The sequence below is a fragment of the Aythya marila genome, assembly GCF_965140915.1.
Source record: "Aythya marila genome assembly, chromosome: 12".
Lineage (NCBI taxonomy): Eukaryota > Metazoa > Chordata > Aves > Anseriformes > Anatidae > Aythya > Aythya marila.
The window spans coordinates 10491857-10518370 of record NC_139053.1 but is presented as its reverse complement, the minus strand read 5'-3'; the positions used below and the strand labels follow the sequence as shown (position 1 = coordinate 10518370).

Sequence of the window (26514 nt, the reverse complement as noted above, 5' to 3'; positions counted from 1 at the left end):
GCTCCGCCTCGCTCCGTTCAGCACCGCCCCGCGCCTGGCCGAGCCGAGCCGAGCCGAGCCGAGGCACATGGGCTGCGCTCCGCCGGCCTGAGCCCCCCGCACGGCCCCGCACGGCCCCGGCAGCGCCGCCCATGCAGCTCCGCGCAGCCCCCGCGGCGACCCGGGCACGGCCCATGAGGGCGGCGTAGCTCGGGCAGCTCGGCCCGGCCCGGCCCGGCTCGGCACGGCTCGGCCCGGGATGGCGGCCGGCGGTGGTGCCCCCCGCGGGGCGGGCGGGAGCCTCCCGGCCCTGCTGCTGCTGCTGCTGGTGCTGCTGCTGCTGCTGGGGGCGGCCACGGGCGGAGAGGTCAACGCCGAGGTGAGCGGGGGAAAACGGGAGAAAGGGGGTCGGGGTGGGGTGCTGCGGCTCGGGGATTTGGGCTTTTAGGGTGGCTCCCCCCCGGGTGGCACCGCTGTGACCCCAAAGGGCGGCGGGGGCAGCTCGGGGATCCAGAGATGCTCCCTGCAGCCGCTGAGCCCAGCGCCTCGCTGTCCCCGCTGCTCTGCTGGGGGTGAGCGGTGCTGGGGGGCACGGGAACGGCCCCAAGCACAGGGCACTGCCCCCATCCTCGCCTTCACCCTCCTGTCTGCAGCCCCTGGGGGTGCTGAGCCCCCCGTGAGGCTCCCCCCGGCTCCTGGCAGGTCATGCCAGCGGCCTCGCCTCTCCCCGCAAGCTGAGCGCAGGGACAAAAGCGCTGGCTCCCAGGGAGGTAGGAGCAGAGCAGGGATCCTGCCCGCGCCTGCCCAGCCCCGGGCGAGGGCTGGGCCCAGCTGCACCATTTCCATTTCCCCGCTGCTCGCTCCTGGCTCGCTCGCCGCTCGCCCCTGCGGCACCTGGGCTGCGGCCCAGAAGTGATGGTGCGGGGCTTGGGGTCAGGGCCCCATGTCGGGGGTGCGCCTGCTGCGGTGATTTGGCCCCTTCTGGCCTCAGGGAGAGTTATATGGAGAGTGCTGTGTCCCTTGTGCTGCAGCAGGTAGGGCCAGCAGCCCCTCAGATCTGCCCCTTCGCGCCCTGCCCTGTGCTCTCTGCCAGCCTCACATCCTGCCCGGGTGCAGTGCTCCCCACAGAGCATCCCCGAGCGCAGCCGTGATCCTTCAGAGACTGGCGAGGCTGCCCCGGTGAGGCCAGCACACGTGGAGGCAGCAGCAGATGGGGACAGCAGAGCTGCAGGAGCGGTGCTCCTGGGACTGGTGGTCCAGGCCCATCGGGTGTACACATGGCTGGCGTCTCGAGGAGCTTTTTGTTCTGGGGCAGCTCCCATTGGGGCTGACAGCAGCGCAAGGAAGGCTTCCTCCTCCCCGCCTGCCAGCCTGATGCTTGTTTTCCTCTCGCAGGCGTGGCTGCGGCTGTATGGCTACCTGCCCCAGTCCAGCAGGCAGATGTCCACCATGCGCTCTGCTCAGATCTTCTCCTCAGCCCTCTCGGAGATGCAGAAGTTCTACGGGATCACCGTCACTGGTGTCCTGGATGAGGAGACCAAAATGTGAGTTCCTCCACGAGCTGCTCTCTTGCTCTTGCAGAAAGGAGCTTGACTTTCTGGCTCACCTCTTCCCGAGCGCCTTTAGCGGGGATCAGCCTCTGGCTGACCACAAGTTCCCTTTCCCAGAGCGATGGAGATGTCTGATCTGCTTTTTGTGCTCATGCCACTGCTGTCATCTTCTGCTGGCAGTGAGCCCCTGCAGGCTATGGAAAGCTCAGCTTGCCTGCGCCCTGCCTGCATATGCACCCAGCGGTGTGGGTGCTGCCTCCCATGGGACCCATGTCTCCCTGCCACGCCTGCAGCTCCCCTCGCTGGCTGCGGTGGCCGTAATTTCTCCGGGTGGTGCGCTGAGCCCTCACTTGATGCCCTCCTGGCAGGTGGATGAAGCGTCCCCGCTGCGGGGTCCCAGACCAGTTTGGGGTCCAGATGAAGTCCAACATGCGGCGGAAGAGGTACGCGCTCACGGGGCGGCGCTGGAGCCAGAGCCATCTCACCTTCAGGTACCCAGCGATCAGCACGCGGCAGCTTTTTCAGGCTTAGGGTTTGCTGCAGACCCTTTGGGCCAGGGTTGCAGTGGGTTGAGCCTGACTGAGGCCCTGCTCTGTGCCCCCAGCATCCAGAACTACACGGAGAAGCTGGGCCGGTACCACTCGTACGAGGCCATCCGCCAAGCCTTCCGCGTGTGGGAGCAGGCCACGCCGCTCGTCTTCCAGGAGGTGCCGTACGAGGACATCCGTCAGAAGCGCAAGAAGGAGGCTGACATCATGGTGCTTTTTGCCTCCGGCTTCCACGGGGACAGTTCCCCTTTCGATGGCGTCGGGGGATTTTTGGCTCATGCCTATTTCCCCGGCCCGGGGATGGGTGGGGACACGCACTTCGACTCGGATGAGCCCTGGACGCTGGAGAACACGGATGTGTCTGGTGAGCCGATGCAGGGGGCTGGGGTGGCAAGGTGGTTGGAGAAGGCAGGGTTTGGTTGTGCCTGGGTGATGTGTGCCTGCAGGGCAGACAGAGCATTTCCTCTGGGGGTGACGCAGATTGCTCTGGTCCCATGGCAGAGCGTCCTTGCCACAGGGATGCCCCATGCCACCTTGCTGACAGTGCCTTTCCCTGCAGGGAACAACCTTTTCCTGGTGGCCGTGCACGAGCTGGGGCACTCGCTGGGCCTGGAACATTCCAGCAACCCCAGTGCTATCATGGCCCCCTTCTACCAGTGGATGGACACGGAGAACTTCCAGCTGCCTGAGGATGACCTCAGGGGCATCCAACAGCTGTACGGTGAGGACACACAGCTGGGACGAGGACTGGGCAGAGGGACAGGGGTGTTTCACCAGCTGGAAGCTGGGTGCATGGTCTTGGACCTGTGCCTGGCCTGGGAGCGGGGGGAAGGAGGCGCTGACAGTGTTGGTTTGCAAGCTCTCCATCCGTTCTCTCCCCTCCCCTGCCCAGGTACCGCAGATAGGCTCCCTCAGCCCACCAAGCCCTTGCCCACCGTGACGCCCCGAAGACCTGGCAGGCCGGACCAGAGACCCCCAAGGCCTCGTCCACCAGGGAAACCAGAGCGGCCCCCCAAACCTGGCAGCCCAGAGCGACCTGACCAGTACGGCCCCGACATCTGCGATGGGAACTTCGACACGGTGGCGGTGCTGCGGGGGGAGATGTTTGTGTTTAAGGTACCTGCCAGGACCCCCTTCCTGCCCTTTATCTGCTCTGGAGGTCTCTGGAAGGCCCTAATGAGACGATGGTGCCCTGGCCCCATGTGCCCGAGCACAGAGCTCTGTCCCCGTGTGCCCTGCTGACACCCTGCTGACACCCTGCTGACACCCTGCTTCCCAACAGGGCCGGTGGTTCTGGAGGGTGCGGCACAACCGGGTGCTGGACAACTACCCCATGCCCATCGGGCACTTCTGGCGGGGCCTGCCCGGGGATATCGACGCTGCCTACGAGAGGCACGACGGCAGATTTGTCTTCTTTAAAGGTGAGCGGCGTGGCTGGGGTGTAGTGTGCTGCCACATCGTGGCCTGGTGTGCTCTCAGGTCTCTTGGTCCCCTCCCAAAGCACCTGTGCAGTCTGCCTGGCTTTGCAGTTGCAAAGAGCTGCTGCCTAGAGCTGCTGTCCAGTCCCTAAGGCTTCTGGCCAAGGGCTGGGGTGGCCACAGGTATCACAACCCCTCCTGGGATGCATGCACGCTGCACCAGCTGTTTTGCAGCCTCATTTCCCTTCTCCCTTTCCTTCCCACCCAGGTGACCGGTACTGGCTCTTCCGAGAAGCCAACCTGGAGGCTGGGTACCCGCAGCCGCTGGCCACCTACGGGCAGGGCATCCCCTACGACAGCATCGACACGGCGGTCTGGTGGGAGCCCACGGGGCACACCTTCTTCTTCCGTGGGGACAGGTACGTGCTGCCCTCGCTGGGGCTCCAGGGTCATCCCCCCGCTGTCATCCCCTGCCCCGTGCCCCTGTTCTCCTGTCTGGAGCGGGGATGGTGTGGGCTGGGTGGAGGTGGGAGGCTGAGCTGTTGGCAAATGGCTTCCTACAGGGGGTCTGTTGAGCTGATGGGGGAAAAAGTGGGGCCAGAGCCCCCTGTGCTGTCCGCAGCTGTGGGATGGGGGCAGTGTCCATGCCCGCTGCCAGCTCACCAGGTCCCTCTGCCTCCCACAGATACTGGCGCTTCAACGAGGACACGCGCTCGGTGGACCCCGGGTACCCCAAGCCCATCTCGGTCTGGGTGGGCATCCCTCCCTCGCCCAAGGGTGCCTTCCTCAGCTCAGATGCCTGTAAGTAGAGGAGAAGAGGGGGTGAGGGGGGATGCGGGCTCCTCTCTCGGCAGCTACCGGCCCCTCCAGCAGCAGGGGGCCAGAGAGCATGGTCGTGTGGGCACAGCGGGGTGCTGCAGAGGTCGGATGGGAACAGAGGCCACCTTTCTCTGCTCTTTTTGCTCTTCTCCATCACGTGGGAGCTGGGAGGAGCCCAGGAGCTGCCCAGCTAGCCCTTCCCAAAGGGCTGTTTCCCCTGTTTTGCAGATCCTGAAGCAAACGCTGCAACCTGCAGGCCGGCCGTGTGCTGTGCCTGGCAGGGGACTCCAGCCTCTCACCCCTCACCTCCGTCTCTTTCTCCTTCCCCAGCTTCAACGTACTTCTACAGAGGCACAAAGTACTGGAAGTTCGACAACGAGCGACTCAAAACGGAGCCGGGCTATCCCAAATCCATCCTGCGGGACTTCATGGGCTGCCAGGTGGAGCTGGTCCCAGACCCCAACCCCCGGTGGCCTGACGTCGACCAGCCTCCCTTCAACCCCGATGGGGATGAGAACCCTGGTGGGCGGTCCGAAGGCGAGGAGGATGAGGAGGAGGAAGAGGAGGATGAGGAGGATTACAGCGAGGGCGGCCGCAAGCAGGGCGGGGACGTGGACGTGGTGGTGCAGATTGACGAGTACACACGCACCATGAGCGTCGTGATGGTGCTGGTGCTGCTGGTGCTGCTGCTCTGCATCCTCGGCCTCATCTACGTCATCGTGCAGATGCAGAGGAAGGGCACGCCCCGAATGCTCTTGTACTGCAAGCGCTCCTTGCAGGAGTGGGTCTGACCCCCATCTTCCCCCACCCTCTGCCACCATGGTGCTAACGACGAGCCTGCCCTGCCCCTCCCCAGCAGCCTATTTATACCCAGAGGTTTGTCCCACTCCCCCCTAGCCCCCGTGCACTGCCGCTGCTTGGTGTCCCCAGCCCCAGAAGGGGGATCCCCACCTGCCCCAGCCTAGGGTGAGGGGTGTCCCTGAGCCCCCCCGTTGTCTGCGCAACCCGGTTCCACACCTGGTCTGGGGCTGGAGGATGTCTGAGGCGCTGGGGGCAGCAGGGCTGGACAGAACCCATGTCCCGCAGGCTGGTGGGGTGCCCCCCTCCCTCACGACACCCTTGCCAGCAGCTCAGGCTGCTCCAGAGGAGGGTGTCCCCCATCGCCCTGTGCCTCTGCCCTGGCAGGTCTGCATTCCCCAGCGTGCATCCAGCTGCTGAGTTGTGGACAGTGCCTGTGGGAGTGGTAGGAGAGGTGGGAGTGTGCCCGGCACTGCATGCCCAGTCCCCCAGCAGGCAGCTCTTGGCAGCAAGTGGCCGTGGAGCCGCTGGGACCTGTGGCCTGGCAGTGAGGGGAAGGGAGGGCTGAGCACGGCCACGCTCCCTTCCACAGCCTGGGGGGGGGGGGGGACGCAGTGCCTAAAGATAGCACGGAGCTCGGGAAACCCAACACGGAAGGCAGGTGCCAGGCCAGGCTCCCTTCCCGTAGGGTCTTTGGCTGGTGTGAGGAGCGGGGTGCTGCCTCCGCAACCCCCTTGGCTCAGCTCGGTCCCTTCCTCCCGCTTCGGATATCAGCCCAGGTCCCTGCTGCTGCAGGACGAAGCCCTCGGGGCGTGTGCTCCCCTTCCTGGGGTGCCAGCCTCCCCTGGCCCCGCGGGCAGGGGTGCCTTGTACTTGTATTAAATGGGTTGGGTGCGAGGAGAGCCATGGTGCTGTCCTTCCTGGGGGGGCTATGGGATGGGGATGGGGATGGGGATGGGGATGGGGATGGAGGGACGGGGGGCAGGAGTCAAAGCGGCTTTCCCTATGAGGTGTTCAGCAGGTGTGGGGCGGTAAGATGCTCACTCAAGGGTGCCACCTTCCTAGGCATCTGTGGGGCTGGGCTGGGGGCTGTGGGGCAGTGTCAGGGCAGGGGGAGGAGAGGGGAGCAGCGGGCTGGGACCCCCAGCCTGCACCAAAAGGGGGGGGCTCCCACATTGCCCCCAGCCCCGACCAGGGCTCCCCGTGCCCCCCGGCTGCACCTGCCCCTTGTGGCCCTGCTGCCCGGGGGCTGCTTTTCTGAGGGGGCTGCTGGCAGCAGGACAGAGCCGCCTTTCACGGGCTCTGCAGCCAAGGCGGCCTCGCCGGGCTGGCCCCGTGGGAACACAGCCTGCCTTGTTCAACAGGGCCTGGCTGGTGGGGCCGAGGGCTGCAGGGGTGCTCGGGGGGGGGACGGGTCAGTGGTGCTGTGCTTCCCCCGTCCCCATGCAGGCCCGGGGCTTTTCTTGTGGGAACGGGGCCGGCCGCGTCCTGCTGGCTGCTCCCCGGGACACGGCAGCTTCTCCTCAGGGAAGATGAAAGCTGGAGGAGCTGCGGAGATCAGAGGAATGAGCTTGGGAGTGGGAGAGATTAGATCCTAGCGTAGGGTTTATTTATTTATATTTTGTTTTCCAGGGAAAAACGTTACTCATGAGGGCGGCTGTGGGCAGGCAGGAGCTGAGGCAGGCGATGCCCATGGCCGTGGTGGCTGCACCTCGCTGGCTTGGCCAGGAGCTGGGGGGCCTGGGCTGCTGCCCTGGGGGGCCGTGGGGTCAGACCCACACCACAGCACCGTACCCGAGGCAGCCTGACCTGGTGCTAACAGGGGCGAGGGGCTGGGCTGCCCCCTGGGTGCAGACCCCAATTCGTGTCCCCCATCCCACCTCTGGCCCTCAGGAGTCCTGCACCCTCCCTGACCCCACAGTGAGATGGGGCCGCATGGGGCCTGCCCTGCCTCAGTTTCCCCTCTCAACGGGTGCGGGTGTCTCTGACAGGGGGCAGGGAGCAGCCACCATTCCCACCCCGCTTCCCCCAGGGCTCCAGCCACTCTTCCATACCCCCGACATCCCCAGAGGGAACCTCCCCTTCCCCCTTCCCCCTCAGTCACAAGCAGCAGGGGGGACACGAAGCCTTTGTGCCCCCGGCCCAGCGACGGAGACAAACCCGTCCCTGTCACCAGCCCCCAGCCCGCGCCCCCGCTTCCGGGCCTGGGGCTGCTGGCAGGGTGCCCGGGCCGGGCTGCAGCCAGCTCCCAGCGCCGCTAATTGCTTTAAAAGGGAAGGACGGGACGGGACGGGACGGCTGCTAGCTCCCACCCCGCTGCCCCACGCTGCCAGCCCTGGCACCAGGGAGCCCCACGGCAGGGGACACCCAGCCCCCGGCCCTCCCCGCCACGGCTCGCTGGGGGACGCGGGGACATGGCCCCACGGGGGACAAGGAAATGCTGACACACGGGGGGATCACGCTTCCAGGTGGCTTTGTGCTGTTGATTTTCACCTGCCAGGCCATCCTGGAGATTTGCTCCCTTTTTATTAGGTTTTAACCTTCGTTTCCTCCAGATTTGGGGGGCGGGGGGAGGGATGGGAAGCCCCCTGAGGCCACGCTGCCTGATTTAGCTCTGGCCCAGGAAACACAAGGAGGAAAAAAAAATCCCACAACACAAATGCATTTCTTACTGCCCTCTGTGGACCCACTGCTGGTGCCGCACCTGGGGGGGGCTCTGTGGAGCCACGGGTGGGCCCAGCCTGCTCCAAACTGGGGGGCTACAAAAGGGCGAGCCCGGCCAAAAGGTGACATGCGGCTGGGACTCGCCGCCCCCACCGAGACAGCGCCGGAGGTCAGCACAGCTGCAGCTCCCACGGTGGGTGTGTTTCCCACGGCAGCTGTGCTCCCCCGGGGGTGCTGAGGATTTGTAAGGGAGCAGGGTGCGGGGGGAGCCCAGCACCTGGCACCCCGAGATGCCCGGAGCTGGCGGAGGATGCCCGTCCTCTTCTGTAGGTGGCCCTGCCTCAGCCAGGGGCAGCTCCTCGCTGCTGGGGCAGGGGCAGCAGGGGAGGACGAGGCCTGGGAGCAGGCTGAGAGGGGAAGGAGCCGTGTGGGAACAGGGGCCGGGGCCGTCCTGTGTAGGCCAGCTGGGACGTCACTTCCCACCCCCAGTTTTCCCCGGATGCTGCAGAGGAGCTGGTGCCAGGAGCCTGGGGCCATCTGGAAACGCTTGCTGACAGCAGCCAGGGACCTGCCAGAGACAACCTCCAGCATTTCGGCAGGGCTCAGGCTCCTCGCTGCTGGCTGCTGCTCTGCCCTGCATGCCCCCAGTGGGGACTGCGCCCCTCCAGCCATAAGACAAGCCCCTCAGGGCACCCCTGGATGCCCTTCAGCCCCAGCGAGGGCCCGGTCGGAGCCCAGCACCTCGCCTGTCCCAGCAGCTTCCCATGGCTCGCGTGGAGTCCCGCTCAGCTGAGCCCTGCCAGGATACACCCCCACTGGGCAGTCCCAGCTTCCCAAAATAGCCTGGAGAAGCCCAACCTGGAAAAGACCCGCAACTCGGTGTCCTCTGGGATGGGGCCCCCACAGCTCTGCGCCGCGGAGGGGCAGGAGGTGATGCAGGGCTGGCAATGAGGCTGTCCTCAGCTGTCCTGCACACACATCCCCCTGCCGCAATGCCCTGGGGGCTCAGGCAGGACCAGAGGCTGTAGCTGCAGGGCACAGGGCAGGGTGGCTCCTCCTGCCCCGTTCCCCTTCCCGGCCAGGGGCCAGGCACACTTGGGGCCACCTCTATGGCCATGAGGAGCCCCAGCACGGCCAGCAGCACCCAGAGCGACTCCTTGCAGCACCCACTGCCCCAGGGAGGGAGCACTTGCTTCTGCCTGCTCAGTGCTGTCACAGGGGCTGATGTGCTTCCTCCTCTGCAGCAGGAGCCTCCACCCTCCTCTTCCTCTGCAGAGCCGGGGCAGGGATCCCTGCGTGCTGCAGGGAGAGGACCCGGAAAGCAGAGAGGAAGCTGGGCTCAGCGTAGAGGAAGAGCTGGGGCCAGGACACGCCAAGCACTGACAGCCTGCCTCAAGGCCAGAGGAAATGCTGCTGCAGGAGGACGGAGGGAAGAGCTGTGGAGTCAAGGGAATCATCATAGCCACTTGCTATGATCATAGCACACCGTGAGGAAGGGCTGTGGCTCGGGATGCTACCTGGGCAGGGGCGCACAGTGGTGCTAAGGTGGCTCTGCCAGAAGAATGCCAGAGCCTTCATCTCACAGGGAGGAACGTCGCCATGGGGGCAACACACAAGGTGACAGCAAAGCAGACAGCCCGCAGGTTTGTTTCAGCACAACTTCACATCCATCAGCTTCTCACCTCCAGTGACACCAAGGCTTTCCCCATCCGGTACTGGGGGTAGCTGTCAGGGCTCCCTCATCCAAATAAAATCTTGCTTGGTGCAGCTCACCGGGGAAGTGCTCAGTCCCCTCCTGCACATGGCAGGAAGGTCACCTCCCACTGCGTGCAGAAGTGGCAAAAGCCCCCAGTATGGCCATTCATTTTTCCTGGGCAGTATCCAATGGCAAAACTTAAGATAAATATTTCCCTTGCTTCCAGCACCACCCAACCCACACTGAACAACAGCTGCAGAGGATTAGTATCATGCTGGAGGTAAAATCCCTCTGTAGCGAGGGCAATATTTAGCAGAAGACTTCCAGGAAGATACCGAAAGGAAGGCAAAAAGGGCAAGAATATGAGTTTGGCCCAGATCTTCTTGATTCCTGGATACCACCTCCATGATCAGAAGCAAATGAGACTTACTCCTCTGCAAGGCAAGGAGCCAAGGAGACAGCCCAGCCCACGAGGGTTCCTGTCCCACACCTCAGCACACTCCAGAGCAGGGCTCCCTGCATGTGGTCCTGCTCTTGGTGCTTTATGTCAGGATCCCTTAACAGCAAGGGGACAAAGAGCAAGGGCAGAGCCAGAAGCAGGGACAGAAGCCTGTACCAGTGTCTTGCTGCTCCACTGGGCTGGACACAAAGACTTCTGCCCAGGCCACAGAGCACAAAGGGCAGAAACCCTTCCCAGGAAACCCCACTGTGCACTTCTGCATGGAGAACACACTTGCAGCAGCCATCCACGGGGCAGGCTCCCGTTTGTGGACCTGCATCCCTCCTGCATCCACTCTTCCCACATAGGGGGATATTGCATCCCAGCTGGGCCAAGAGCCTTAACCCAAGCAGTAAAAAGCCGTACCCTTCATCACAGGAGCCTTGCTAATGCACATCTACTCTGGAAAGTGACTACTGATGCGATTCCTGTGGTATTTTGGCCTGTCTGCCAGCGGCATCCTCTTCTCCTGTGTGGAGGGGAAAGAACATCCCGACTTTCCTTGCCTTCAGAACAATGGGATAGTTAAAGTTCCAACGGGAGAGCAGGATTAAAATAGGATGATTCTTGAACTGCACTCTATAAACCCACCGCAATCTGCCCCTACAGGAAAGGGACAGTATCTGATGATGCTCCACCTCGTACAGCATATAAACAGGAAGATTCAGTATTCTCCTTCATATTAAAAATATATACACAGAGCCCACATAGATGTAAGGGCTTGTGGCTAGGACTTCATTCCGGTGAACACACTGGAACAGCTGCTAGAGACCGCACAGGAACTGGCAGCAGGGCCCATCGCATCCCTCTGCGGAGGGAGGCAGCCAGCTCGGGGACCCGGGGAGCCCAGCCTGTGTTAATGCAATTAAGGTTGGGCACCAAGAGCAGGACCAAATCCTCCAAGGACAGGGGACAGCCAGCAGTGAGGGCCCAGCGGGCTAGGAAAGGCAGCAGCCGTTCCGTGTGAGCAACTTCTGCAAATGTGCTCCTGAGCAAGGCCCTGCGGGAAGGGACGCTTTAAGGATGCTTTACCTCGTCAGGGCTTGATGGATTCCCTCAGCAGCTGACTCCCCTGCTCCCGCAGGCCTGGCGAGCTTTGCAAACCTGTCAGGAAAGCCCAGCCATAGACTTCATTCAGACTGATCCTTGGCACCCGGTGCAGCTCGACTCCACTTGACAAAGCTCAAGTCCAGCCACGACAGACATCAAAGCAAGACGGATGGTGCCTTCCCTCCTGGGCTTCCTTGCCGTGGCTCTTTGGAACTACCAAGCCATCCAACTGCTATAAAAGTTAAAGATTTTCGCCATAAAGCCTTCAGCACCGACTGGCAGCATAGGGTCAGTACTTCCCTTTCAAATCATGGCAGCTTCAAGGTGCACGTAAGGCAAGTGCATTATAGGTGACCCACGGGGAGCCCGTGTCAAGGAGCAGCTGTGTGCCCTCAGTCAGCAATGTCCAGCCCTTAAACCAGCTGCATTGAACGCAGAATCTGGTGCAGATTCAAGGCAGATGTCCCCCAGCACGCTCTCCTCCCGTGGACACCAGCTTTGTTTTACAGGACAATGATGTACGGGGAAGTTTTCCCAATTTGCTGCACAGCCCAGAACCAGGGAGGGACCAGAACCAGCCCATGGTACCCACCAGCCCAAGGAGCTGCTGGGGCTTGGCCCCGGGGAGGAAAGGCACCAGATTCTCCCAGACTTTCTCTGTTACTGGTAGAGGTTTGCAGCCTCCTCTCAGTATGCCTTTCCACAACAAAGGCAAATTGGTCTGAGACAGGGAAGGGCAACTTCAGAACAGGAAAAGACTTCCGCTTCTGTTTGCTTCTGTTCTGCTGCTTTGCTAAACCTCCCCTTTGATCCCCAGGGAAAGGAACAATTTGGCAGTTGGAAGGCTATTGTGTGCCTTTTGCTATAAGTAGCTGCTAAATGCCTGGCTGAGAGCAGGATTGAGTTGTTTAACTACACAGCTATCAGAGCTGTGCCCGTTTAACAAGCAGGTAAGAACAATTTGTCACTGCTGGGAAAATGGCTTCAAATAAGCAGGGAACGAAAAACCCATTTCCATGTACCAAAAGTGAAAACTACAGGTTTTGTCACAGGTCAGTTATCCCCAGTTCTTGAATTGGAATAAGCTACTGTGTATAGCAGATCTTGTCTCTTCTACTGAAACCTTGTCATTTTTCCTCTCTCCAGATTATCGTTGTCCACATCTGTGCTGACCTTTAAAAAGTGAGGCTGCCAATCAAAGACAAATTCAGAGACAAATCCCAACATTCAAGTTCCTAAAGAAACTCCTCAGCACTTTCCACAGTGCTAGCACATGGAAATTAAAGGACCCACCAGAGGAGGAAGATGCCAGGAGAAGACTTACAAACAACCAAAGTCATATGTTTAATAATTTTCCAAGAGCGAGTATTACATCCATACTTAGAGCATATATAAAATAAGAGATGGAAAACAAGGAAAGAAAAGATAAAGTTGGTGTCTTCAAGAGGGCACACTTAACCCTGTAATTCCTGCTGAATCCCTTATTCGAAGGGACTGTGGCCACTTTGAGCAACCTTTGTGCAACGTGAGGTCAGGTACTATGCTGCTTGCAGTGTGTAGGCTCAGCACTTTAGGAACAGTTAGGAAAACTGATCCTGTGCAACTCAAACACCAACAACATAGTCCCAGACCTGTTACATGGTTAATTGTGTCCTGTCTAGAAGAGGGATACCAGATGAGTCAAAGCTACCCTAGACAAGGTGAGCCGATCGAAAACTTTGCTTCAGCAGGGCCTCCTCTTCCACCTGCTTGTGTTGATCCCAAATATTTCTCGCATCTCTTCTAAACGTGGTGTTATTGCTGGACAGAGCAGGGAAAAGAAAGGAGACGCTTAGCAGGACACTAAACATACAAGTAACACCAAGACTGTACTGGGAGGGCTCAGAGTTCCCTGGACAGCCCAGAAGGCAGTGATAGACTCCTCAGAGGTGTTGCCTACTGTTAACACTGCCTCCATCTTCCACTAAGATCAGCGCCCAAGATCCTTGAGATTCTGCCAAGGAATCTTCCCCGCTAAAACAAGCATCTGCACTGGGACAGCCTGGCCCTGGCAAAGGAGATGCTTCTCTGCAGAGCCTCAAAACTGCTGCTAGTACACCAAGGGCTCCTGTCCTGTCACTGGGAGCGCAGCGCTCAGCATCTCCTCCTGCTGGACAGCCACAGGCCTGCCTGTCCCCTGCCCACCCCGCAGCCCCACCACCCTGGGAAGACCAGGGCGGAGCTGCAGCGAGCTGCGAATAGCAAAGGCACCGTGCTGAGTCACGGGGGAAAGCTAAAGAGAGATGCTGGGAGGCTGCCACTCTGCCCAGCGTCCTTCAACACGAACAGAAAGGACGCGGGGAGCAGCTGCACAGCTCTCTCCGCTCCTAGATGGGAATGACAACTTCCCTGTGCTTTGGCAGGAAAACCACTCAGCAAGCCGCCAGACAGACTGCTCATCCTGGAAACAAAGAGGGTGCTCCTTGGCCGCAGGCCAAGACTGGTGACAACTCTGCTGTTGGAATAAATTCTGTATTGTACAGGCAGCAGGGAACGGATTAACACTAGCCTGGCCCTGCTGCTGCTGCTGCCCTCCTTGCCCATAGCTAGCTCACCTTGGCCTTGTTCTGGACAGGCAGATACAGCTTGAACTCAGCTGGCAGCTCATCCTCAGAGTACAGCCGGTCAGAGAAGTACACCCGTCGGATGCGACAGTTGGCGTGTATCTGAGAGTCAAAGGGAAGAGAGTGAGTCCTTTTTCCTCCACATCCAGCTCTGCAGTCGTGCAGCAGTGTAGACCGCTCGGCTCAGCAGCCTGCACCCCCGCTAAGTCCTTCCAGCTTGCCCATTGCTGCTAGATGCTCTGTCTCTCCTGCCCAGCACCCCCAGTACTTTCCCCCTAGCAGCTCCGCTCTTCCCCACACTACAGGTATGGGGACACCATGCCACAGCATGCCAGCTCTTCTTACTGTTATGGGGACCAAAAACTAACCAGTCAGCCAACATCCTGCCTTGTTTTGCAAGGAAGGAGACCTATTTTGGCTACTCACTGTAAGTGTCCTGGCCTAAGCCTTCTCAGGAGGCCTCACCGACTCTGAATCTAGCAGAACATAATAGAAAAAACATTGGCCCATGCCCTCTGCTTTGCGTTAGCTGCTCTTGAGACAGCCTGAGTCACTGGAGAGAAGCATGACCAACCTCCAGTATCTCTACCAATCGAGATCTGTCTTAGCTGCTTCATAGCAAAGAGTTCTTTGCTGCAAACCCATCTCTGCTTCTCCACAAGTATCAGCAATAGCCAGGAAGACAACTCTCAACCTGCTGCATTTTTAACACTCCCTCTCTAGGGCCAAGCTGAGGTCATGAATGGGACCGTCCGGTCTGTGCTGCCTCCAGTACCAGCTGCAGTCACTCCAGTCTCCCTCGTGGGTATGTGGGAAGCCAGACATTTCCCAGGCAGGCTGTTTGCTGGTCGCAGGGTAACCCCACAAGGAACCGCTGCAGTCTCCCCCATCATACTAAGGAACAGGCATGCTCAAAATAACACATGCCACTGGACAGAGTAAATTTGGACAGTACAGCAGCACGCAGCTAATTCCAAGCTAGCATCCATCCAGGATATATGGCACACTGCAGAGAGCTTGAGGTGGGCTGTGACTCTTGACACAAGCAAGAGAAACAAGATGGAAATGGATTCCTTCATCCCTGTCTAGCCTGGTGACGTGAGGCACCATCAAGACCTCCACAATCTCAGTCAGGCCTTTGCTCTCCCAGCTCTGCAAAGAGCTGGACTGGCAGAGGAACCAGCTGGGGCTAAGCCTGGATTCCCAATCTCCAGCAAGGCTGTCCCAGCCAGCATGAAGACCAACAGGTTGGCTCCTGTGGGCAGGACATGCCTGCTGCTTACCTGAACTCTGAGGGTCTCAATGTAATTTGTCCCATAGGCTCGGCGTGTGAAGTCCGAGAGGTTGAACTGGATTTGGTTCCAGCCGTCGTCCAGCCGCATGGGCATGGTGCAGATGAAGGGCTTCACCCGAGTTGTGCTCTGGTAGTTGCTTGCCCGGAAACGCCGGCGTACGTTCTTGTCATCCAGCACCTGGGGCAATGAAGAAAGGCTGCTGAGCCTGGTGGCAGAGGCCTCCAGCTCCCGAGGCAGCACCTGCTCTAGATTCAGGCTCCCCTTGTCTCTGAGATGGGGCTCTCCTACTCTCACTTCCTCATTTTGCAGCACAAGTATTTTTAACAGCAAACAGACCCACTTTCGGGAATAGCTGCTATGTCACGCTTGTGAGCTGACTGATGAGCTTGACAAGGTGAGCTTGTGGCTGCTCGCAGAAGACCCAGTACAGCCGTGATAGCACGGCTTTGGGGACCACGTGTGGCTAGGGTCAAAGTCCCAGTAACAGTGCAGGCCCCATGGAAGCTTCCTCACTAGTCCCTGACGGGCCTCCCCACTCTGCCCTCCTCACCTGCACTTCGAAAGTGAAATATTTCTTCAGGTTCTTGATGATCATCACGAGGAAAGGTAGTTTGATGCCCAGGGTCTTCTTGGGATCAGCAGGGCATGTGATGTATGTGGTACTAAAGGGGACAGAAAAATGCTTTAGGATCTCACATGGCACAAAGCACACAGCCCCAAGACTTTCACTTGACCTAACGCAATCTTGGAGGGCAGGCAGGAAGAGAGAGCTGTGACCTTAAGATCTTAGCAACAAGCGGGGCTTTCTATAACAGGAGGGAGAGTTTCAGAGGTAAGCTGCAGGGAGAACAAGCCAGAAGGCCCAAAGATGGCATTTCAAACCCTGCTTTTCCCATCCAGGGTGGGAAACACCTCCTCGAATGGCTTCACCTCCCTCATTTCACAGCAATGTCAGCACTGTTTCTTAACACAGCCTCCTCACCCGAGCAGGTAGAGCTCCCCAGAGCACAGCAGGAGCCCTGCGCGCTGTATATAGCCGGGAGGACGGAGGTCACAAGCCCTCCAAGCAGACGTCATGCCTGGCAAGTTCTGTATCAACACAGCCCGGGAGGAAGAGCAGCGCAGCCTGCAGGAGATGGGCTCTGCTCCCTTATAAGGAGCACCCTGCTCCAAAAAGGCCCCAGGCTGCGGCCACACAGAGCCCGCTGACGGAGGAGCCCGCGTCCTCCTCTCCACTTGGTGGGGACAAGGTGGCTAAGCGAAGCGACATCTGCCCTATAAATCTCCCCGTGACCCTCCTTTCTGCTGTCAGGAGTGGCTGTCACATGTGCAGAGCAGCAGGGCAGGCCTCTGGCAGTAACAATACAGAAGGCAGAGGGCTGCCTTCTCTGTATCTGGTACTGAGCGGGAGCCAGGTACCAAATGCATCATTTTTTCCTAAGCAATGGAAAAATAAAAGGACTCTCCCTTCAGTCCCACTGAGGATGACAGGGAATTCCACCAGTATATCCAGGAAGAGGTCGTTGCATTGCACCTCTCCTAAAAGAAAAGGCTGAGAGCTGGGTCTGCTCAGCCTGGAGAAGAGGAGGCTCGGGGGGATCTCATCAGCATCTGTAAATACCTGAAGGGAGGGTGCAGAGAGGACAGAGCCAGGCTATTTCCAGTGGTGCCCAGTGCCAGGACAAGAAGCAATGGGGACAAACTGGAGCACAGGAGGTTCCTTCTGAACTTCAGCAAGCATTTTTGTGCTGTGCAGGTGATGGAGCACTGGCACAGGTTGCCCAGAGAGGTTGTTGAGTCTCCCTCCTTGGAGGTCTTCATAATCCATCTGACACGGTGTTGGGATCAGGGGCTTGGACCAGATGACCTCCAGAGGTCCCTGTCAGCCTCACCCTCCGTGATTCTCAGAGGCATAGCACACTGCCAGAGAGGCAGCAGCGATCTGACCCCAGATCATTTCCTTCAGTTTATGGACAAAGAGACCACGGCAGAACCTGGAGAAATGTCTGCGGGGCACCGACATCTTTCACTCAGCTCCAGGACCAAGCCCCTAGGGCACGCTAGGGCAGAAGCAGCCCTCTCCTACCTGACATTAGTTCCTTCAATCTCCAGCACCAGTGACTGGATGTCATTATCGGTGATTCGTTTGATATGGCCGTTGCGCACCTGAAAGAGAAGCGGGTCAGGCATCATTCAAGAGGGAAATCAAGAGACACATGGACAAGGGAAAAAAGGCCCTGGGAAGACCCCTCTATATTCTCTTGGCTCCTGCTGCCCTGGACATCTCTGTTTCCAAGATTTGATCACCCCCCCAGAGCGCCAGGCCTCCAAGGCAGGGTCTGTGGCTGCACAAAGACTGAGTGCAAGACATGAATTTGTACACCCACGCTACAGCGAGCACAAGTGACTCAAGCCTCATGTAAACCGCCCAAACAAACAAAAGGAACAACGTCAGAGCAAGAGCAATCCACAGGGCGATAAGGGGTGAAAGCAAGCATGGGCAGCAGCACAGAGGCAAGCAAAGGGAGCGCCCAGCAGCCACCACAGGGCCCCAGCCTGTTGCTGGGCACAGCTGGCTGTCCCTGTGGAAATGCAGGACCAGGCGTGGGACTGCTTCAAGCTCTTCACAACACAGAGCACACAAGCACAGAGCCACTCTCTGCTCTGCTGAGGGGCACAGCCAGCTCCCCACAGAGCTCAGGAAGGCCAGGCAGGGACCAGGAGCCAACACACATTTATTTTTCTCCACAAGCAAGATCGCTGAATCCCAGGGTCCGAGGATTTATTTCCTTAACGAAGCAGCTCTCTTCCCATCAAATTAATCTCAATTTAAAAGGCACTTTTGCTAATTAAGCCTTCCTCAATGCTCGATCAGCAAATTGCATCTCCTTCCAATTTCACAAATTAATTCCTTCAGCACCTATCACCGCTAACGTTCGGGACACATTAAACTCTTAATGGGATGGCTCCAGTCAGGAGCCACAAAATGATTTACAAGCTTGGCCATTTACCTTCCAAGTTCATTTCCTCATAGGGATCTACCTGGGGGATGTCACACATGCTGCTGGAAGAAAGAGGAGCGCTGAAACAGCCCACCTCCCTGCCTGGCTCACAGCAACCACTAAGTGGTTTCACAAAACCTCAGCCTGGGTCACCCAGCCCCTGCCGCTAAGTGCCAGAGTGCAGCTTGGCCAGCCAGACTGCTCGTAACCCTGCTCCAAGCTTCCAGAAAGCATTAAGCTCAGAGAGAGGATCCTCACAGGACAACCGTATCAAAATGCAGCACCTGGGGGTTTATAACTCTGTTCTGGAAAAACAACCACACAAGATCTGGCCTCCATGCCTTTTTCCACTCTCCCCCTTACCTGAGCCAGCAACTTTTTTTCCCCCCTAAATCACCAGCCCAGCAGAAGCCCCATGTACCTGTCTCTATAAGCAGTAACTAGCATAAAGGAAATTAAGCCCTGTAACCCAGAGGGGTGTAGCACGCTGACTGAACACCAGGAAATAACCCTGCCCATGGCACGACACAGCGCCATGGAACAAAGGCTGTGCAGGATGGCTGGCACCAGGGGCAGCCGATGGCTCCATGCACAAGAGGGTTCGAGCTTGGACTTCTCTGGACAGGACACAAACAGAGAACAGCTGAACATGCTTAATCCGATTACTCAGCAGTGCTCCTGTCTGCCACCAGGTCACCTTCCTTAGCCTGTGGAAAGCTTCCCTTCCCCAGATTACAGAGACAAGGAAAAGAAGCGACTCTTTTTCCTCAGCATGGCCAGAAAGAGGATGAAAGAAACAGAAAAGAGAGGAGATGCTCCCAGCAGTGGCTCTGCAATAGCCCCCATCCCGAGGGGCTTTCCTCTACCTCACGGTGAGGCAGAAAGGTCTAATTTCAGAAATTTTAGAAAGATACACACAACGCTCCATGTCTCTACTCAGCTACTATTTTCTAGCTGCCTTCAGTCTACAAAGGTGGATTTTTGGTGCTGGTAGAAAGGGAAGTAGCCTTCTTAGAATAGAAAACCCCTTCAAATTTCCTCTGAATTGGGATAACCAGGAAGTTATGTGCTAAGGACAAGCTGAAAAAGCTCATTTCACAGATGTGTATCCCAAACCTCTCAGGGCTTAAAGGGAGCAGCAGCTCCAGACAATTCATTGTCTCCTAACACAGGAATCCCCTACAGCTCTCACTGCTCCTAGCCACGCTCAGCCAAGGTAACAAAGGCCAGAGGAAAGCAAACCAGAGCGGCACGGCCCAAGGCCGACCTCTGGAGGTTTGCCCCCGAACTGCTGCCATCACCAGATGATGATGGGCTGGTGTGAGGCTGGAGCCGCAGCAGCAGCTGTGAAACATGGCTGGTGCCATCACCATCACCCACGGCAGGCAAGGAGAGGCAGCAAGACAAGAGGCAGGAGCAGACAGAGGCTATCTGCATCCTGCTGGCAGAACACTCATTTGATGCTCAGACGTGTATCGAATGCATCCTCCCAACACCATTTGAAATTGCCATGATATTCTGCCTCGACTTGCCAGCAGAACACACGGAAAGTCAGCACAAGGACTGGTAGGTCCGATAAGCTCCACCAAGCCGTTCCCCTTTGCTCTGCAGAGAAGCATCAGCGGGTCTCCTGGAGACTGGCAAGCGCGTCTCCACACGCTGGCTGAGGGACGAGGGTGGCAGGATGCCGCGGGAACAAACAGAGGGCTCTGAACTCCACACAAAAGGCAAACAGAAGCCCTCTCACTCACAGACGGGTCTCCAGGAGAGGCTCAGCAGCAGAGGAAGGCCGGAGAAGGGAGCACACACCAGCAGCTACCAGCGGTACGGACGAGGCCGGTGGAAGGAGCCCCACAGGGCAGTCGCTGTGTTCCTAAGGACCAGCCACAGGGCCCTGGGGCAGGACACTGGTGGCTGGGAGGGATGGGGCCTGGCAGGTCTCATCAGAGCTTATATGCTGTGGGGCAAAGGGAGAGGAGGGCAGGACTTTAGCTGGCCCTGCAGAGGGACGCTACGGACTCCCACATGACACAGCAAGGCAAGGCTCTTAGTGCCCTGCTTCAGTCTCTTGACAAATGAAGACACTTTCATGTCCTACTGCCTCCAGCAAGGCAAGTGGTGTGTGTCCTACAAGGGCCAGACAAGACATGCTTGACATGCTTTCCCCGTGTCACAAAGGCTTGAGATTCCCCACGTTTTTCACTGGGTGGATGGTGGGGGGACAGAATCACCATCTGCTGGTAATTTTGTAGAGACACAAAGACCACATGAGGACGTGTGGGGTGGGAGGCATGCCCAGCAATGGCAGAAGAGAGCTGAAGTGCCAGCGGAGCACCACCACACTGCAGGGACCATGGCTCAGGGGGAGCTTGTGGTGATTCTTCTCCCTAACGCATGTAGACCTCAGACAGACACTGCAACGGGCCGCTCCCTGCAGGGACACGCTTCTGCCGCTGGCTTGATCCACACCAGCCAAGAAACAGCCTCGCTCAATTTACACAGCAGAGATCCTTGAATCAGAGACTAGCCTGAGATGGAAAGGCCCCCAAAGACTCGATGGAGGCCTACTTCTGGCTCCACACACGACCACCTAAAAACCACACCCTATGTCTGCAGATCAGATTGTATGTTAAAGCGCTGCGCAAATGCTTCTTGAACACCAACATGCTTGGGTACCGCGACCACTTCCTTGGGGAACCTGTCCCAGTGTCTGACCCCCAACACGGTGCAGAACCTTTCCCTCACACCCAGCCTGGCCCTGTTGTTCCTTCGGGTCCTGTTGTTGTCCCCAGAGAGCAGAGCTCAGCGCCTGCCCCTCTGCTCCCTGTGAGGGAGCTGCAGGCCGCCATGAGGCCTCCCCTCAGCCTGCTCTGCCCTGGGCTGAACAAACCAAGGGACCTCAGCTGCTCCTCACGTGTCACACCCTCCACACCCTATGCTCTCTCTTCTCTGTAGCCCTCCTCTGGATGCTCTCTGATAGCTTTATGTGCTTTAATTTTGGTGCCCAAACCTACATGCGGTGCTTGAGGTGAGGCCGCAGCGGTGCGGAGCAGCGCAGGACAATCCCTTCCCTCACCAGCCAGCAGTGCTGTGCCCGAGGCACCCCAGGACACAGCTGGCCTTTTTGGCTGCCAGGGCACACTGCTGGCTCATCTTCATTTTTGTAGTATTAATTACCATCAAGATTGGAAAGATAACCCTTCCCAATGCCCCAGCCCCAAACAACCCTCTCCAGTAGAAATGCCAGAGCTGTAAGATTCCTGGGATGTGTTTGGACAGATCGGCATTTCCCCATGAATAAAAAACTGGAAAAACCCTCACAACTTTTGATCATGTACTCACTTCAGGCCTGCTCACTTCTCCAACCCGGACTGTGGTTGCAGTCACTGTGCTTGCCTGCTGTGAAAGCACCCAGCCCAGCAGCGGACAGCCCGGGTACAGGCTCTGTCCACGTGCCTCCAGCACACCAGCAGACACGGCGTCCTGCCACCAAGCACACGCTGCCCATGCCAGACACTGCTTGCTCGCTGCTACAGACCTGGCAAGTCCTGCATCAATCCAGGGAGGCTTCCTCAGCAGCGTGGCAGCCCCAGACCACCAGTGGCACTTCCCTCCGTGTTAAGTTCACACCGCCCAACAAACAGAACCGCAGCACAACCTGGGGTTCTGGAGGAGCTGTGTAGATGTGACACCACGCGTGACCTGCGAGGACTCCTCTCTCAGCTCCATCATGTCCTAAGGGCCACCCTTTGCCTCTTGCTGCCGTAAATGCACCAAGGGTGTTAGAACAGCAGTGACGAAGCCGTTACAAACCCACGAGCCATTTTAAATGCAAAAGTGAACTGAAAGACTGAATGCACTGACATCCGTAGGTAAAGAAGTCAGGAAACCCACTCCAAGGTTCACTCCACACCTTTGCGAGCAAGGCAGTCTTCGCAAGAAGCTTGCCCAAGCCAGAGGTGCTCCCTCAGGACAGAGGCCCAAGCAGGACAAGCACACGTGTGGCTCTGCTGCCCACAGGGCGCGGGGCCGCTGCACCCAGGCGGTGCTAAGGGCTGGCTGCACGCAGGCACCACAGCGGGTGACAAAAAGCAGCCTGCACACACACACACACACACACAGGTGCTGCTCTGGCAACAGCGCCGCAAACTCTGCATTCATCTTCTTCGGCCAGCGTGGCCAGGCCTTGTGGACAAACAGACGTTGCTTATGTAAACCCCAAGCTGCACGGACACGGCGGTGCCACCACGCTCAGGGCAGCTCAAGCTGCTGCAGGTCTCCACCACCACCTCCTCCTCCTCAGAGCGGGGCCAGGCCAGGCTGTTGCAGCTTCACCCAGGCTAGAGGCACGCGGCGTCCCTCTGCGTGCAAGCTGCCAACCCCTTTCCAAACCAGAGGCACCCACGCAGAAGCCCCAATACAGGCAGATGGGAGCAGCCCCGTGCTCCCTACCCCTGGGAGCAGGCTGGGTGGGCTGTGCCCATCCCCATCCCTCCTGGCAGCCCCCTCGGGGGGCTTCTGCTTTTTGCTAAGCCAGCAGAAACCCGGGTTAGGCCGAAACACGCGTCTGGGAGCGGGGAGGCACCGGGGGGGGAGGATTAGGGCAGGCACCCCGAGAACGGCCGGGGGGAGACGCGACGCGGGGAGGATGGGGAGGGGGCACCCAGGGCTGGGGAGGGGGCACCCTCGGCTCGCCCCGTGCCCGCCGCCCCCGCCGCGCCCCGCACCTTCTTGTCCCAGATCTGCAGCGGCTTGCTGCCGATGCTGTAGAGCACCGAGAGGAACCCGCTCTGGAACGTGTTCTTGAACATGGCGGCGGGGCCGGGGCCGCCGCTCCGCGCAGGGCACACAGCAGCAGCAGCGGCTCCACCACCACCGGCAGCGGCAGAGGCAGCGGCAGAGCCGGGCTCGGGGCCGCGGCCGGTGCCTGGCGCTGCCGGGTGGCGGCGCCGCCGTCCCCCGGGCTCCGCTCCCCGCCCAACGCCGCTTCCGGGGGCGGCGCTGCCGGGGCAACGGGGCCGCGGCCTGGGTTCGGGGCTCGGCGTTCGCCCTGCCCGGGGGTGGCGGAGCCCCGGGCGCTGCCTCCCCTCAGGGGCTGCCCGAGAAGCCTCCTGGCAGCCTGTCCTGGCGGCGTGCCCTCAGGCAGCCCCTCGACTCTCAGTGCCTCCAGTGATGGGGCAGCCGCTTGTCCTCCAGGCAGCCTGTGGGGTGTACCACCCGCATCGCATCACAGAATCACGGAGTCATCTGGGTTGGAAGAGACCTCCAGGATCACCCAGTCCAACCTCTGGCCTAACACTGACCAGCCCTCCTCTAAACCATATCGCTGAGCTCTACATCTAAACGTCTTCTAAAGACCTCCAGGGATGGTGACTCCACCACTTCCCTGGGCAGCCCATCCCAATGCCTAATTTCTTTCTGATGTCCCCTCTAAATCCACCTTCTTTTAGTTTAAAAATGTTGCCCCTCGTCCTGTCACTGCAGGCTCTGCTGAAGACTTTTTGTCCTCCTCACAAGTCCCCTTTATTTACCGAAAGGCTGCAACGAGGTTTCCCTGAAGTGTTCTCTTCAGGCTAAATAACCCCAGCTCCTTCGACCCCCCCTCACAGGAGAGGTGCCCCAACGTTTTTGTGGCCCTCTGGACCTGCCCCCATATCGCTCCATCTTGGTGTGGACATGGGCTGGGTTGTGTGCTCACCAGAGACACCTGCCATGAGGCGGACCAGGAGGAAATCCCTCTCTGCCTTTCACCACTGTCCCTGCTTAAGCCAAAATGGTGCCGCCACCCTTCACTGATGCTGATGAGCAAAACCCGCTGCAATCAGGATTTATGAAACCACTTGCACATGAGTACATGGGTGGGTAGAGTCCTACCCCTGCAGTGTCTGCTGTCTGGCTGCCAAGGGACCATTTATTTGTTCAGGAAATCTCTGAGGCATAAGGACAAGAGCCAAATCCATTTCATCTTCAGAAGCAATCCTTATCTGAGCACAAGCAAGATGTGTCAGTTTACATTGTATAACCCTATTTTTTTCATGCTGTTTATGTACTCCTTTTAAATTGTTATTGCTTTCAGCTCTGGCCTAGCTTCCAGTGGAAAGTGTTATCTGTTGGATTATGTCCATCGTCATGCTCTGAGATAAGGGTGCCATCAACAACTCTTGTGTCTTACTGCATGACTACAAAGAAACATTTTTTGTCTTTTTCTGAACTGGGATAAGTTGCGATGCCTTGCCAATATCAGGGGAGGCTGATGTACAACTTCACTGTTGTGAAAATGCTTTTACACACAGACAGAGCCTTGCACAACTGAAGAGGCTTAACAGGGACAGCTTGAGCTAGAAATTGCATTTTTAAACAGAACTATATTAAAATTTCTACCTGCTGAAATAATGGCTATAGCGTCTACCTGCAATGTACAGACACTAAATAGCATAACATTTATCATCCTGCATCAGTTTGATAGCTGTGCTGTTTAACTCCAGGGCCCTGGATAGCTGTTGTTGCTAAGAAATACCTCCTCCAAATCCCACTGGAGATCACATCCTTTGCCAGTTGTGCTTGTCTCTCCCTTGGGCCACAAATGCTCCGGCTGTGCCAAATGTACAGTCCCGTGTAGCACCTGGGATAGCAGTGCTTTCTCCTCCGTTTACAATTCCACACTATCAGGCTGTTAATCCTTACACAAGCAAGCAGAGCACATAAAAGCAAGGCATGATTTAGAAATTATCAGCTATACATTGTCAATGGTTTGGAGTACACTGTATACTGCATGATTAAATAACTTGTTCCCTTAATTAGATAGGAAGAGACAACTGGGACAAATATCCAGCTGTCATTCCTGAACAGCCTGCTCATTCACACGCTCTCCACTTACCATTTTAATGCTGTGTTTTGCTGCAAGGGATGTGCATGGAATATGTTGCAGTTTCAGATTGTCTCTGTTTCTAGGTGAATTCTAAAGAAAAATAATACCTGTCATCTCTCCTTCTTCCTTAGGGCATGCGCAGGCTGAAGGAGAGGGCAGAAACAAAGATGGCACGTTAGCACCATGGGCAGTCAGCACACATTAACAGCCAAGGCTGGCACTCAGAAAGAGGTCTCTGGGAGATGTATTTTGATGAGACTTGCACGCTGATGTTAGCCACCTGGAAGATCACTAGCAAGGTGCTGCCATTCCTTCCTGCCCCATTCCTCATTCCCAGGGTGCAGAAGAACTGGATTTTGGGGAGCACCCAGAGGAAAAGGCCCCTTTTAAGAGAACAATCTGGTCCAAGAAGTGAGCAGCTCCAAAAATAGCTGTCCACTAAAGCATTTCCTGCCCTTCAGAGTTCCCAGCAATCTGATGCCTTCAGAGGAATAGGATCTTCAGGAAACTCCTGAAATGTTTCTCCTCTGAAGTTTCACATGGCTGGATGCAGTTACTGGAGCCAAACATAGCAGCTCTCTCTAGTATCAGCAAGCCTGTGCTTGTCTTGGGGCACATGCTCTGGAAAAGCAATGACTTCTGCAAGGAGTGCGGGACCCTGGAATCTGTCCAGATGACTCCAGCCATCTCTCCCGGCTCGGATTTTCCTCTGGGAGTGGGACTGGGCTGCTGTAATGAGGAAACCAAAAAGGGAATTAGGAAGGAAATGGACAGCCACAGCATACAGGAAGGTTCCTTCAGCTTTGGATGCTGAAGGAACCTGGATGAAGGCTGTTGAAGGCTTCGGGCCTCATGCTGGCTGAAATATGAGCGCTGTAGGAGGAAACAGAGGAAGCTTGGCTGCTGATAAGCAAGGGATCAGAAAAGAAATGGGGAGTGGAGAGGCAGTGTGTGTGGAAGGCAGTGGGCTGGAGCTCTTTGTCAGAGAAAGTCACGGTGGCATTGCAAGGTGCAAGAAGGAACAAAACCTGACTCTGGAGAAACCGGACAAAAAATGAGCCAGCAAAGAAGAGTTTATTTTTGACAAACAACAAGAATAAAAGAAAAAAGGAAAACGCTAGTCACCAAGAGCATCCTTTAGAGACCAACTGCTCTCTAACAGCAGGCAGGCAGCAAGTGGGGATGGGAAGCAAGGCCCAGCAGCGTCAGGAGAGGGATGGATGAGGTGGCAATAGCACTCATATAGAATCATAGAGCATCCTGAGTTGGAAGAGACCCACCACGATCAGCAAGGCCAGCTCCTGGCTCCACACAGCACCACTCAGGAGGACCACCATGCTGCAGGGACCATGGCTCAGGGGGAGCTTGTGGTGATTCTTCCCCCTAACACATGCAGACCTGACTCGGCAAGGGATCAAGGGATCAAGGATCTGGCTTGAACTTACCTGTACTGTTTACACCACGGTTACCTACCGCAGACCATCACGTACACATCCATGTCTGACTCCATGCCAGCACGTGTCCAAACGTGATACAACGAGAAGAGTGGTGGCAAATTTCCACAGCTACTCACGGGCTCCATGCACAGCCCAGCTCCTGTATTCCCACCTCAGCTGCTGCTCAGGGACAGCGCAGAGCAGCACGGTGTGGGCCTGGGCCAGCAGGACCCACGGCTCACCTTACCCAAACTCTGCTCCTGGGACCCTGGGTCTGACCTGCACACAG

General features: G+C 57.9%; 2 protein-coding genes across 3 annotated transcripts; one reads left to right on the top strand and one right to left on the bottom strand.

Moving 5' to 3' along the window:
• The first annotated feature begins 30 nt into the window (after positions 1–30).
• On the top strand, positions 31–6008 carry MMP15 (matrix metallopeptidase 15). The gene is made up of 10 exons (XM_082770376.1): positions 31–358; positions 1375–1523; positions 1898–2020; positions 2134–2441; positions 2637–2798; positions 2970–3193; positions 3360–3498; positions 3764–3914; positions 4181–4296; positions 4645–6008. The coding sequence occupies exons 1-10, from the start codon at positions 239–241 to the stop codon at positions 5103–5105; spliced, it is 1953 nt and encodes a 650-aa protein (XP_082626502.1). The 5' UTR covers positions 31–238; the 3' UTR covers positions 5106–6008.
• Positions 6009–12341: 6333 nt separating this feature from the next.
• Positions 12342–22910, bottom strand: CFAP20 (cilia and flagella associated protein 20; the record flags this gene model as incomplete). 2 transcript variants are annotated; one of them, XM_082770008.1, is made up of 5 exons in its annotated part: positions 16541–16998; positions 15470–15581; positions 14908–15096; positions 13616–13726; positions 12342–12821 (listed from the first exon to the last, which is right to left on the bottom strand). In XM_082770008.1, the coding sequence occupies exons 1-5, from the start codon at positions 16738–16740 to the stop codon at positions 12816–12818; spliced, it is 618 nt and encodes a 205-aa protein (XP_082626134.1). In that variant the 5' UTR covers positions 16741–16998. The 2 variants fall into 2 exon arrangements, with proteins under 2 accessions (XP_082626134.1, XP_082626135.1); XM_082770009.1 differs by lacking the exons at positions 12342–12821; positions 16541–16998 and adding exons at positions 17006–17085; positions 22649–22910 and having other exon boundaries at positions 13607–13726.
• Positions 22911–26514: the final 3604 nt, after the last annotated feature.

What these genes read in the sequence shown, in the direction of transcription:
- MMP15 (XM_082770376.1), top strand. Translation starts at nt 239, where the DNA reads ATGGCGGCCGGCGGTGGTGCCCCCCGCGGGGCGGGCGGGAGCCTCCCG. An exon ending in CAGATTTGTCTTCTTTAAAG is followed by an intron (nt 3,499 to 3,763) that starts GTGAGCGGCGTG and finishes CTTCCCACCCAG; the next exon opens with GTGACCGGTACTGGCTCTTC. An exon ending in TTCTTCTTCCGTGGGGACAG is followed by an intron (nt 3,915 to 4,180) that starts GTACGTGCTGCC and finishes TGCCTCCCACAG; the next exon opens with ATACTGGCGCTTCAACGAGG.